At 65.3% G+C, this 12,080-nt stretch overlaps 2 protein-coding genes across 4 annotated transcripts; both read left to right on the top strand.

Annotated features, from left to right (window-relative positions):
• Positions 1-92: 92 nt before the first annotated feature.
• Positions 93-3,824, top strand: LOC148050073 (uncharacterized). The gene is made up of 5 exons (XM_087744904.1): positions 93-298; positions 369-754; positions 1,343-1,503; positions 1,909-2,041; positions 3,618-3,824. The coding sequence occupies exons 1-5, from the start codon at positions 145-147 to the stop codon at positions 3,822-3,824; spliced, it is 1,041 nt and encodes a 346-aa protein (XP_087601030.1). The 5' UTR covers positions 93-144.
• A 170-nt stretch (positions 3,825-3,994) lies between these two features.
• Positions 3,995-9,105, top strand: KLHDC8B (kelch domain containing 8B). Of its 3 annotated transcripts, none has more exons than XM_087744902.1 (6): positions 3,995-4,131; positions 5,308-5,777; positions 6,642-6,806; positions 7,022-7,246; positions 7,507-7,608; positions 8,461-9,105. In XM_087744902.1, exons 2-6 carry the CDS (start codon positions 5,405-5,407, stop codon positions 8,655-8,657), a joined length of 1,062 nt encoding a protein of 353 aa, XP_087601028.1. In that variant the 5' UTR covers positions 3,995-4,131; positions 5,308-5,404; the 3' UTR covers positions 8,658-9,105. The 3 variants fall into 3 exon arrangements, with proteins under 3 accessions (XP_087601028.1, XP_087601027.1, XP_087601029.1); XM_087744901.1 differs by lacking the exon at positions 3,995-4,131 and adding an exon at positions 4,678-4,767; XM_087744903.1 differs by lacking the exon at positions 3,995-4,131 and adding an exon at positions 4,815-4,924.
• Positions 9,106-12,080: the final 2,975 nt, after the last annotated feature.

Below are 12,080 nucleotides of genomic sequence, written 5' to 3'. Positions count from 1 at the left end.
GGCGGGCGGCGCCCCGCGGCGCAGCCCCGGGCCGGCAGGGGGCGCCGCCCGGCGGAAACGGCGCGACCGGAAGCGGCGCCGTTGCCGGGCAACGTCCGGCGCGGCCGGGGCCGTTTCCGGCGCGGCGGGGCCGGCGGCGGGGCGATGAGCGGCGGGGCCGGGCGGCGGCGGCGGCTGGTGCTGCACGTGGACCTGAACAACACGGTGGTGGCGGCGGACGCGGTGCTGGGGCAGGGCCCGCGGGCGGCCCTCAACGCCTTCCTCAGCACCGTCACCTGGGGCCGCGCCGGGGCCGCCGGTGAGCGCCGGGGCCTGCGGGGGCCGGGCGGGCGGCGGGGGCGGCGGCTGAGCACCCTCCTCTCTTGCAGGCGAGTGGCAGTGGGCGAGCGATCGCCCCTCCTTGAGCCCCCCCTGCCCCGGCGCCCTCAGCTACGACAGCCGCCACGGCCGGGACCCCGCTTTCACCGAGGCGGGCCCGGGCCGGTGCTTCGCCGGCCTCCACGCCCGCCACCTGCAGCTGCTGGAGTGGCCGGGCCGACCGGACGACGTCTTCTCGGTTGAGGGAGAACCGGGCAAACGCTACCACCTGATCCTGCCCGCCTTCTTCCGCCTCCTGGACGCCCTGCACCGGGAGGGGAGAGCCTTCGCCGTCGTCTTCAGGAGCTTCGGCACCGACCTGCCCCGCGCCCTCCGGGCCGTCTCCCGCGCCCTGGCCGGGCAGCACCCCCGGTTCCCCGCCCTGCGGGACGCGGCGGTGAGCGGCACCCCTGGCACGCTGGAGAAGGCCGGCCGGCCAGCCGGCACGGAGCTCCCCGCTCCAGCCACTTGGCCGTCCCGCTTTTAAAACCACCGGCTTCCGCGGAGAGGAAATGCAGCGAGCTTCCCGGGAAGAAGCTGTTCGCCAGGGGGGAGCACGTCTGCGCGGATCCTGGGTGGGAAAGGGCTCCGCTCGGAGCATCCCTGCTCCCGGAGAGGGGCCGCTGCAGGAGAGCGGGGCTCGCTGGCTCAGAGCCCATGGCAGCCGTGCTCTGCCCCAACAGCACATCAGGCGGGAACGCTGGGAACGAGCTTCAGAAGCTCTTTGGACATTCCTCAGGGAGACAGGGAGCAGAGATTGAAATGAGGGCAGTGTGCAGCTAGGAGGCCATCCCTTTCCATCCCTTTCCATCTCTGGGGAGGGGATGATTTTTGGTTGGGGGGCTTCCACACCTCTTCTTGTCTCCGTCCTCCCACGCTGCGGTGGTGGGGAGTCTCCACCCCGCCGCTTGTTGTCTCTGCCAGTGCATGAAACAACCTGTCTGCTCTGGAAGCCTTTCCCCTCCTGCTTTCTGTGCTCCCGCAGCTCCCTGTGGACCTCACCCCTGGCCAGATACGCTGCAGCCAGCGAGAGGTGGTGCTGACGAGGGGAGCGGAGCGACTGGCCACCCGGGAAGATGGAAGAAAGCTTTACGACTACTTCAGCTCCTTTGAGGGAATTGGAGGCTTCCAAGACCACTTTGACTGGTGAGAAACACAGCCCTGAGGAAGTGGATTGGGTATTTTCTCCTATCCCATGATTCTCCAAGCTTTTCCCGTCTGGGACAGCTCCTAGTTTTGAGGTCTTGTTGTTACTTACGTGCTCCCTGTTTTGCCTGCGGGCAGCCTGATGGGGCTCTCGCGTCTTTCCTCAGGCCGCATCCCCTGCCGTACCTCCTGCTTTTCTCCAAACACTCCCCCGATTTGCCACCTTGCTGCAAAACGCTTCTCTTCACGGGAGGCAGCAGCAGGCAGGGGGAGAGGAGGGTCTCCGTCCCGCTTCCCTGGCTCCGAGGGTTGTCCTGAGCCCGCGGTGCAGCCTTGTCTGCCTTTATCTGAGAGCCGCTGCCCTCTCCCTCCCCTGACCACTCCTCGTCCCGCTTGCTGTTTCAGGTGGGCCAAAAATAATTTCTCTTCCCGGGGTGGGAAGCCCCTGTGGATTGACCCCCACGATCCCAGTGTTCACCACATCTTCATCGACGACAACATCCGGCTGGACGACGCGGACACCATTGTTCATCCCCAGGTAGGCGACTGAAGGCCCCTCCAGCGCCAGCTGCCTGCGCTGGGTGCTGTCCCCAGTGAGGTCAGGCACTTTTGTCCCCTTTGCGTGATGCGTCAGCCTGCAAAGGGGGATCGAGGCGTAGCCCCGGCGTTGCCGCGCCCCGTGCCACTGGTGTCGGTGTCGGCAATGCGCGGGGCTGCCCGTGGGGAGGCTGGGATCGGCCGTCAGCAGAGAACAGCGGCGCTGGCTGCCTGCGCTCGCTGCCAAGCGCCTCTGCTCTGCCGGGGTGAGTCAGCCCTGCTCCCGGCGGCGGCAGCGGCGATGCCGGCGGGCCGGCCAGCCTCAGCGCACGGCCGCGGCTCGTGTGTGGCACCAAATTGAAAGGGCAGTGTTTGTGGTGGAGCACGCTTGGAAAAGGGAACGTTTATGCAGACAGAAACACGCCTGGCAGTTGGACAACTGTCGATGCTCGAGCAAGAGCTGCAGCTCCACGGGAGACCCTGAACCCCTGCGCGTTTCCATCCGGGAGGAGACGGCACGGGGAGGGGGAAACCTGCAGCAGCCGGTGAATGGCTGGCAGCGTTTGCCAGGGAGCGGGGAGGGATGGGATGCTGGCCAGATATTCCCTTCCATACAAGCTCTCTCAGCTCGTGGATTTGTAGCTGGTGGCAGGAGTTGTTGCTGCCCGGAGCAGACTGTCGGGAACAGGCTTCGGTCTGTGCCGTGCCTGATTCAGGTGAATTAATGTGGAACGGCTCTGCCGAGAGCCCGAGGCCCCTGCACGCAGCAGCTGCTGCCTGTGCGTCTGCAGCAGCCGGAGCGTGGCTCGCACAGCTCCACTTGCTGCATGTCAGCCTCAGGCTGTTTCCCTGATAAAGGAGCTCTTCCTTTTGCCGTCCGTAGCCGGCATGGCTGGTCAGTTGGGGCAGCCGTGCAGGGCTCCCCCCACACCAGATCAGAAAGGTAGGATCAAGTTATGGTGGCAGCAGACCTCGCTGGCGTTTGGCGGCAGCCGAGCAGGGCTCATCCCCGCTGCCGGGACTTGGCTGTCCGGCAGCCAGGATCGGTAGGTTGGATGCCAGCTTCCCCTCCTCTTGCGTCACCAGCTCTGCAGGGCTGTCCCTGTGTCAGTGACGGTGACAGAGCAGCGCTGGGAGGGAAACAGATTGCCAGGTGGCCTTAAGCAGAGCTTAATATCGGAAGGTGAAGTCCTCGTTCCCTCCTGTGCGAAGGCTGTGGCAGCCAAAGGAAGAGCTGTTGGCAGAGGTTTTCCTGGGGTCAGCCACTCCGCAGCACCATTTTCTTCCAGCTGCGTGGCGTGGCCCGTTCCATAGGGGAGGCCCAGCCACGTGTGTGACGAGCTGGTTTGGAGCCAAAGGGGCCTCATGGGAGGGAGGGGAAATGTGGAGAAACTTCACCTTCTGCCGCTGGAGCCCCTGCCCTCCGCCGCCGACCCACAGCCAGCATGAAGGCGCCTGGCCGAGGAGGAGGGCAGGCTGCGCGCTGCCGCCAGGCTCTGCGTTCACGCCAGGCACGGCCCTGGCACCGCTGCTGGCAGAGGGTGCGAGTGCTTCTGTGCGCTGCTCCTTCCCTGCAGGTGTTTTCGGAGCCGGGCAGCAGCAGCCCCAGGAGCGCTCCCACCTCGGAGCTGTACGACGTTTGCCTGGTGCAGACCGACCTGCTGGAGGCCATTGCTGACGAGGACTATTTCCTGCGCTGTGTGAGGAGGTGCGAGGAGAACTACGAGCGCTACCTGGCCTGCGCGGGGAAGGGCCCCCCAAGCCCGCGGCAGGACGGACAGTGATGCCACCGCGCAGGGCCCAGGGCCCTGGACTGGGGCACCCCCTGCCTCCTGCTGCGCGCGGGCGAAGTCCCGCGCTGGGTTGCCGCTTCCAGCCGACCCTTCTCCGCTGTGCGATGTGCGCGCTCGGTCCTGCCAGGAACCTCCGTGCCCGAGCGCGAGCGTCCTAGGCGCTTGCATGATGGCGTCCCTGGAGGAAACGGCTTCCCTTTCCTCGTTAGCGCTGTGGGGAGCTGCCTGCCTGGCTGGCGGGGCAAGCAGCCACGCTACTGTTCACACCTCCCTTCCCGTGCCGGCGGCAGGTGCTGGGGTAAGCGCGGTGTTAGCGGCGGCACACCCGAGTGCCGTTTGCGCCGCGGTGTTCTCCCCAGCAGAGCTAGCGATGCCGTGTCGTTTCTGCCTGTTTTTAAAGCAAACCTTTCTAGCTCGTTTCTGGTGTGAGTTTCCTGCCTGCCCTTGGCTCTGCCTGCGCTGGTAGGTGGAAAAAGCGCCTTTCCCGGTGTTTTCCTTCGCAGGGCTTGGCCAAGTGGGGACAAAAGTGACGGTAGAGGGTTGGGGACCCGTGGGCACCTTGCTGATGCTGCTGAGAGACCCCGGGCAAGGTCGTGCTCGGAGTGGGGACGCAGCGGTGACGGGCAGGGGGTCCTGGTCGGGGCAGGACGGTGGCTGCTCAGCTCCCTGAGCCCGGTGCCGCGGCGGCTCTGGGGAGCGTGGAACCGGGGTCCCCGCCGCCACCGAGGGGTCTCTCCATCGCCTTTCCCTGCGGCGGGGTGAACGGGGCAGGGGCACGGCGGGCCGGCGGCAGCACCGGGAGGACCGGGCGGAGGCGGGGGGGGGCCGGAGCGGGCGCGGCGCCGCCCCCCGCAGCAGCAGCGGGCGGGCCCGGGGCGGGCGGCGGCGCGGAGCGGAGCGGAGCGGCGGGGAGAGCAGCGGAGCGGGCGGAGAGGTGAGGGCGGCCGCGGTCCCTGCCCTGCTCCCGGCAACCGGGGGTCCGGAGCCCGGGGAGCGCTGCGGGGGGTGAGGGGGGTGCAGGCTGTGCAGCGGGAGCCGCGGGGAGCAGCGGTCCGGTGGCTGCGGGGAGAGCAGGAGCCGCGGGAGCCCCGGTGGGTGCTGGCTGCGCACCGGGAGCCCCGGGATGCGGGAGCCCCGGTGGGTGCTGGCAGAGAGCCCTGGGGAGTGGGAGTCCAAGCGGGTGCGGGCTGTGCACCGGGGAGCCCCAGGGAGCGGGAACTCAGGGTATGGGAACCTCGGGGAGCGGGAGCCCCAGTGGGTGCGGGCAGGGAGCCCCAGGGGGCAGGAGCCCTGGTGGGTGCAGGCAGGGAGCCTGGGGAGTGGGAGTCCCAGTGGGTGCCAGCCGTGCATTGGGAGCCCCAGCGGGTGCAGGTGGGGAGCCCTGGGGAGCTGTCGCACCGCCGAGGGGATTTGGCTCGCTGGGGCCAGGGGAGCAGTGGGTGTCCAGGCACTGACTCAGGTGGTCTCCCCACAGGAGGTGGTGGGCAGAGCCGGGCCAGCGCCGAGCCAGGCCGAATGGGCGGCACGGCAGGGCCAGGGCCCGGGGACCCCCGGGGTGGCTGAGCTGGCCCATGGCGGCGGGCGCGGGCGCCTTCGCATGGGCCACCTTCCCCGCCATGCCCACGCAGCGCGTGTACTGCAGCGCCGCGCACCGCGACGGGCAGCTCTTTGTGCTGGGCGGCTGCGGGGGCAGCGGGCGAGCCCTGGGTGCTGCCGAGGTGCTCGACCTCCCGGCCCAGCGCTGGACCGTGCTCCCGCCACTGCCCACACCGCGGGCCGGCGCCGCCGCCCTCGCCCTGGGCAAGCAGATCCTGGTGGTGGGCGGCGTGGACGCAGCGCAGAGCCCCCTCGCCTCTGTCGAGGTCTACCACGTGGATGAGGGCAAGTGGGAGAAGAAGGCGGCGCTGGCTCAGCCCTCCATGGGCATCTCAGCCGTGCAGAGAGGTGAGCGCTGGGGATGGGGCTGGGCTGCGAGTACCTCTACCAACCGGAGAAGCGGGGATGCAGGGGTCGGGGATGCTCAGGTGGGATTTGCATCCCACTGCTGCTTGGGATGCAGCATGAGGCTTTCACCCAGCAGCCGGACTTGCTGCTTAACGGCACGGTCGTGGTCCTGCCCCAGCAGTCCCATCGCAGCCCAGGGCTGGGCGATGCGGAGGCCCTCCGGGCACGGGAGCCTTCCCTGGCTGTCCTGGCCGGGAGCCGTGCCGGGGTGGCTGAGCGCCCTGCTCCAGCCCAGCTCGGCGTGCTGTGCGCCAAGCACGTTGCAATTCCTGCCCAAACTTTGCTGAGCAGCCTCCGAGCCTTGGCACAGCCTGGCAGCCCGTGTGCTGGGGGCCGGGGTTGGTGCCATACCTGGTGCCCACATCTGCTCCCTGGCTGGGGACGCCGTGGCATGACCCCGGCTGCAGCGGGGTGAGCGGGGCAGAGGGGCCGGCAGGGCAGCGGTGGGAGCGGGCGGGGTGCTGGACACGCTGGGAGCAGGAGCAGGATTTGGCAGCATGGCTGTGTTGCCATGGTGTCTCCAGGGAGATAGGACTGCCGAGAATAATTAGAGTCGATGGCCTTGTGCTCCGCTCTGCGCCTGATGGATGGGGCAGAGGCGGGGGCAAGGGGGTCCCAGTGGGGTCGGGGCACTGCCGACCTCAGGCCTGGCCGTGTTCACCGTACCCTGGCCACCTCAGAGCGGCAGCTGGCCGTGGGGCTTGGGAGCACCCATGCTGCCTGCCCTGGAGGGCACGGGGGGCGCTCCCAGCCCCACGGTGCTGCCCACGGCTGTCCCTGCCCTCACCGCCGCCTCTTTTGCAGATGGAGCCGTCTATGCGCTGGGGGGAATGGGTGCTGACACCTCTCCCCAGGCGCTGGTCCGCGTCTACGAGCCAGCGAAGGACCACTGGCAGCCCCTGCCCTCCATGCCCACCCCCTGCTACGGGGCCTCTGCCTTCCTGCAGGGCAACAAGATCTTCGTCCTGGGTAGGTGCCGCCGGGGCGAGCCGAGCATCCCCCTGCGCCCCTGCCCTCTCCCTCCGCTGCCTCCCCGGTGCAGGGGGTGACCTGGTGCACCCCAGGGTGGCTCCGTGCTGCCCTCCTACCCCAGCACTGCAGCTGGCAGCCCCATCCTGCTCGCTGAGCCCACCGATGGTGCCGGCTCCGGGCGCCGGCAGCGGCAGCATCTCCTCCATGCACAGGGGGCCGGCAGGGCAAGCTGCCCGTCACCGCCTTTGAGGCTTTCGACCTGGAAACGAGGAGCTGGATGCGCTACCCCAGCATGCCCAGCCGCCGCGCCTTCGCCGCCTGCGCCATGGCCGACGGCGTCGTCTTCAGCCTGGGGGGGCTGCAGCAGCCGGGGCCCCACAACTTCTATTCCCGTCCCCACTTCGTCAACACCGTGGAGATGTTCGATCCTGCGCAGGGTGAGCTCTGTGTCCCTGGGTGGGGTGGGAGCATCCCCTGCAGGTCCAGGATGCCTCCCTGGGTCTTGGTGAGGGGTGTCCGTGCCCAAGGGACACAGTTCACCCAGGCTCTGAGCATCAGCCCTTTGCACCCATGGCGGGTCCTGCCCTGTGCTCTTGGGGTGCCATTAGCCCGGGCATCTCCTGGCCTCGGTGCGCAGAAACGCCTGCCCCACAGAGAGGAGCCCCGGTGGGCGATGCTCACACCCTCTCGCCCCCAGGTGCATGGAGCAAGCCAAGCCGCGCTGTCCGCATGAGGGAGAAGAGAGCCGACTTCGTGGCCGGCTGCCTGGGAGGAAGAGTGGTGGCCATGGGTGGCCTTGGTAAGGCTGGGGGAAGACACGTGGCCATGTTCCTGTCCCCATCCTTTGTGGCACATCAGTGACTTGTGTGGCAGCGGGGAGGTTGGCTGTGCAAAACCGTGGTGGTACTGCAACACCCTCCGCAGCCGCGTGGCCTTAGCTCTGCCCGCTGCGTCCCTCCTGTGCCCCCTGAGTGCTGGGGGGACCCTGCTGCCCTGCCCCACAGGCTGCCCCCACTGAGCTGCTTGCCCCTTTCGCTCCCCGGCCAGGCTTTCCCGGCTCGGTGTGCAGCATGCCAGGCTCGTGCAGCCCACGCCAGCTCAGCCCTGCTATGCGGGGCTGCAGCGCCACATCCCTCTCCCAAGAGAGCTGGGGAAAGGTTAGTGCTGTCACTCAGCAGCAGGGATGCAGCGGGGAGGGCTGCCCGGGGAGCCCGGAGCTGGCCGCAGCATCCCCAGCCCCTCAGCGAGGGTTGCCAGACCCCACTGAGCTCGCCCGGGGCGATGCTGCAGGGTAGGAGGAGGTGCTGGGGAAGGTGAGAGAGGTGCTGGCCGGATTCCTGCGGCATGGTGTTGCTTCCGAGCCCTGCTGGGGCTGGAGCTGCCTTCCCTTATTCCCCGGTGATGGCTGCGGGGTGCCGGTGCGGGGGCAGAGCCTGCAGTGTGGCATCGGTGACGGCAGCCGTCCCCGTGGCGATGCTGCTAATCCTCTTGTGCCCCTGCTAATTGCCTCTGGGATCGCAGAGCCCAGGGCTCAGGGACCAGCCGCCACTGGGGGCTCTGGCTGGGGCATCAAAGGCGTGTGAAGGAGGAAAGACAGAGCCTGGGGTGCAGGGAGGGCTGCAGGGGGCTGATGCCATCCCGTCTCCCGCAGGGAACCAGTCCTGCCCACTGGATTCGGTGGAAGGGTTCAGCCTCTCACGGAAGAAGTGGGAGCCTCTGCCTCCCATGCCCACCGGCCGCTGCTCCTGCTCCAGCTGCCCAGCGCCCAGCCTGCTCTTCGTCATCGGCGGGGTGGCCCAGGGCCCCAGCGGCGCCGTCGAGGCTCTGTGCCTGCGCGAGGTGCCCTGAGCGGGGCCCCGGGGACCAGCCCCAGCCGAGCACCAAGTGCCTGAAGACGGGGACAGGGTGTGTAAGCACCCGTGCGTGCGGGTGACCCAGCTCCGGGGAGCTGCCGTCCCATGACGCCGGGTGCCGGAGCAGCCGCGGTTTCTCGCCATGCTTTGGAAACCCCTCTCAGCTCTTGCACCGCTGTGGCAGTGGAGCCCGGGGCAGAATCCTGCCTGGTGGGAGGGCCACGGCCAGCGGCACAGAGGGAGCGGTGGCGGCAGAACTGTCACTGGCCGCGCTGCGCCGTCCGGCCTCATCTGTGCCACGGCGTCTCCGTGCCATGTGTGTAGCAGTGAGTGCTGTGTCGTCGTAGACCCAGTCGATGTCTCATGTAGCACAGAGGTGCCCTGTAGCTCAGTGCCTAGGAGGTGACATAGCACCTCGAATAAATGAAACACGTGGAATTTTACCCCGCTGGAGTCGCATCATCCCTGGTTATCCTGCTCTGGGCTCTTCCCTCCCAAGGGAGAGCCTGGCCAGCCCTTCCCCAGTGGGGCCCCGTGGATGGCTCTTGCTCCTTTCCCCACTGCCAGGGCGAGCGGAGCAATGCAATGTAGAGATCCGTCCCTCCTTTTGGAGACGGAGAGCCAAGCGGCAGCTGCCCTGCCTTGGCACAGCCTTGGTCCTGCTTGGCCTCTCCTGTGGGCAAAAGGGCTGTGGGGGGTGAAGGCAGCAGCAGGAGAGGGGCTTTGTCGGAGAGAGCTGGGGTGCGAGAGCAGGCAGGGAATGGCAAGGGCTGCCAGGACGCTGAGAAATAACATGAGAATCCTAACGATGCCGGGGCTCCTGGGCCCCATCCAGCACCACAGCCCTATCTCAAAGGATGGAGCATAGTCTGGTGCCTGGGAGAGCCGGGTCCGGCTGTGTCCAGCTCTCCCAGGCAGGAACACCACATCTCCCGCTTACCGGCGCTGGGAAGGGAAGGTAAGCTCCATACCAGTGGTGTCTGTGGGTGACATTTAGGGGTGCACAGTGAGACTGGTGGGGGTTGACCCCTCAATTGCCCAGTGCCGTGGGCTCACCTGAGTCTCGTTGGTCTTGGCTCCGTGTAGAGTCACGCGTCCCAAAGCACAGAGCGGCAGTTGCAGACACAGGCGAGGGATTTGATCTTTCACTGATGCGACATTAGAAAGATCTCGCGGGTCCAGGTAAATATCAAGCGCGGATGCCTGACCTTTCAGAGAGCTGGCGCGATCCTTGGATGGGTAGCAGGGCTGGAGAGATGGGAGGCTAAATCCCGGCAGAGCGAGGCAGCATCCGGCACACTGCTGGGGCAGGCTGCGCCGTCTGCCAGGGGCGTTGCGGCGTGGGGAAACTTGGAAACGATTTAGGGAAGATCATTCACAAGATGTTTTTGGTGTTTTTGCCCCATCGCCTCTGCTGCCCGCCCGGCACGGTGACCGCGGGGTCTGTCCCAATGTGCTGCGTGGCTGTTTGCCTGCATTTTGGGAGGAACATCCTGGGATACCTGGGCTGGCGGTACCTTGGCTGAAGCCATCCCTGCATCCGCCTCTGGAGTTGCCATAGAAACCACCACTGTGCCAGAGCCAGCATCAACAGGGAGCCCCGAATTAGTGGTTGAGCTGTACCTCAACAGGCGGGGGGACATGCCGGCAGCTGGAGAAGGTCAGCGGCTTGCCCTGTGCTGGGGGGGCTGGCCAGAGGGACCCCCTCCTCTGAGCACAACGTGGCTCCAGCCTTCTCCTACGAATATTGCAGCAGCGCCCCATTTTCACAGCGCTCCCTGACCTGCGCTCAGCCCTGGTGGCTTTTCCTTCCCGGGGTCCTGGGAGGGGACAGACCCCTCGGTGCCGCCATGGTCTGGGGTACCTCCCCTGCAGCCTGCCAGCTCTTTCCAGAAGCCACCAAGGTACGTAATAACTTCACTCTCACCAAAACTTTAGTCATGGGGGACCCTAAATCACAGAGCTGCATTGGAAATGCAGACCTGATTAATAAGCTTTTCCCGCAGGAGCATCGCATGGATGGGATAAATCAGACGCTGAGTCACCGGCAAATTGACATCCCTGCGTGCCAACTTCACAGCTTTCCCTTCTGCTGACGGGGCACCCAGCACTGCTTTTACCAAATTCAAGGCGAGAGCTGGGAGATGCTGGAGGGGGAAGCTGCAGCTCAGGAGCCTCTCGCTGTTGCATGTCCCTGCTGCGGCAGTGTTTCCGGCAGCGCCGGTGCCCAGCCTGACGTGGCCGGTGGTCCCTGTCCCACAAGGGGTTTGCCCCTTTCTCGGCAGCACCTTGCCTCAGGCATGCGATTGCCTGGCACATTGCCCCACCGCAGTGCCGTTTGGCTGGGCTGCTCCACCCAAGGCGAACAGAAATCTGTGACCCCTCCTAAAAGTGTGGATTCCTCATTCGTTTCTATCTCCACTTTGGGCACAGACCAGGATCCCATCTGAATGAGGGGAGGAGAGCGGCCAGGACGATGGCTGAGGACATCTCAGGGTGGATGGAGAGATCTTCAGGCAAAGGGATGATGGTCCTGACCACCCCTAGAGACTGACACGTTATTAACTGAAGAGCTCCCGTGAGTTTCTAACGAAATGCACTACGAAGAAAAAGAAGTTGAGGGACGTACCAAACATATTGCTGTGTATCTCCTGGCAGCTTCTGCTAATTTTTACTAAATGAAAGGCTTCAAGTATCTGGCCACACTCCCTAACGCTAGAAGCACAGTCTGCTACTTCAGATATAAGGAGAGCTACGAGCCAGCGCCTGGCAACGTGGCTAATCTCCCCAGAGCGTGTTATGGATGGGGGAGACTGGAACTGGAGGTAGCTGTCAGACCTATAATTAAAAAAATGTGTTTCCTTATAGAAATTTCTTTCCGTTGTCAGGAGAGATGGAAATACAAAAATGTCATTTATCATATTCCACAAACTCGGTAGACGCTCAAACCAGAAAGCTCCAGCCACACCAGAAATAGGAATAGCTCTGTATAATAACCCAAAATAATGTGCCGAGCCTTATCGCCGGTGCGCAAAGCACCAGCAAATCCTTTCCTAAGGATAGTGGAAGTGCTGTAAATGGGTGCAGGGCTCTACAACCTCTTTTGAAGGGAGTTCTGGGCCAACTTTCCAATTATGAGCAATAAAATGATGGAAAAAGCACCATTTATGATGCAGGGCCATATAGGACCTGGATGCACAGCGAGGCTCTTGGCAGCAGCGCTATGCACCAGGCTGTACAACGGAGATGTAGGCAGTTCAGGAGCAGAACAAGGCTTTTATTTACTCAACAAGTGCAATAAACATTAACGTTCCTGTCAGCACAGCTCTCTGGAGGACAGTTTGCCTTCCAGCCCACGGCTGCCTTGGAAAGCTCGGCCATTATCCCATCCCTGAAGCAGGAACACGATCCAGGCTGT

This window comes from Nipponia nippon, unplaced genomic scaffold, assembly GCF_047370975.1.
Source record: "Nipponia nippon isolate SJK-2023a ecotype South Korea unplaced genomic scaffold, ASM4737097v1 scaffold_9, whole genome shotgun sequence".
Taxonomy (NCBI): Eukaryota; Metazoa; Chordata; class Aves; order Pelecaniformes; family Threskiornithidae; genus Nipponia; species Nipponia nippon.
This window is presented reverse-complemented; position numbering and strand designations above follow the sequence as displayed.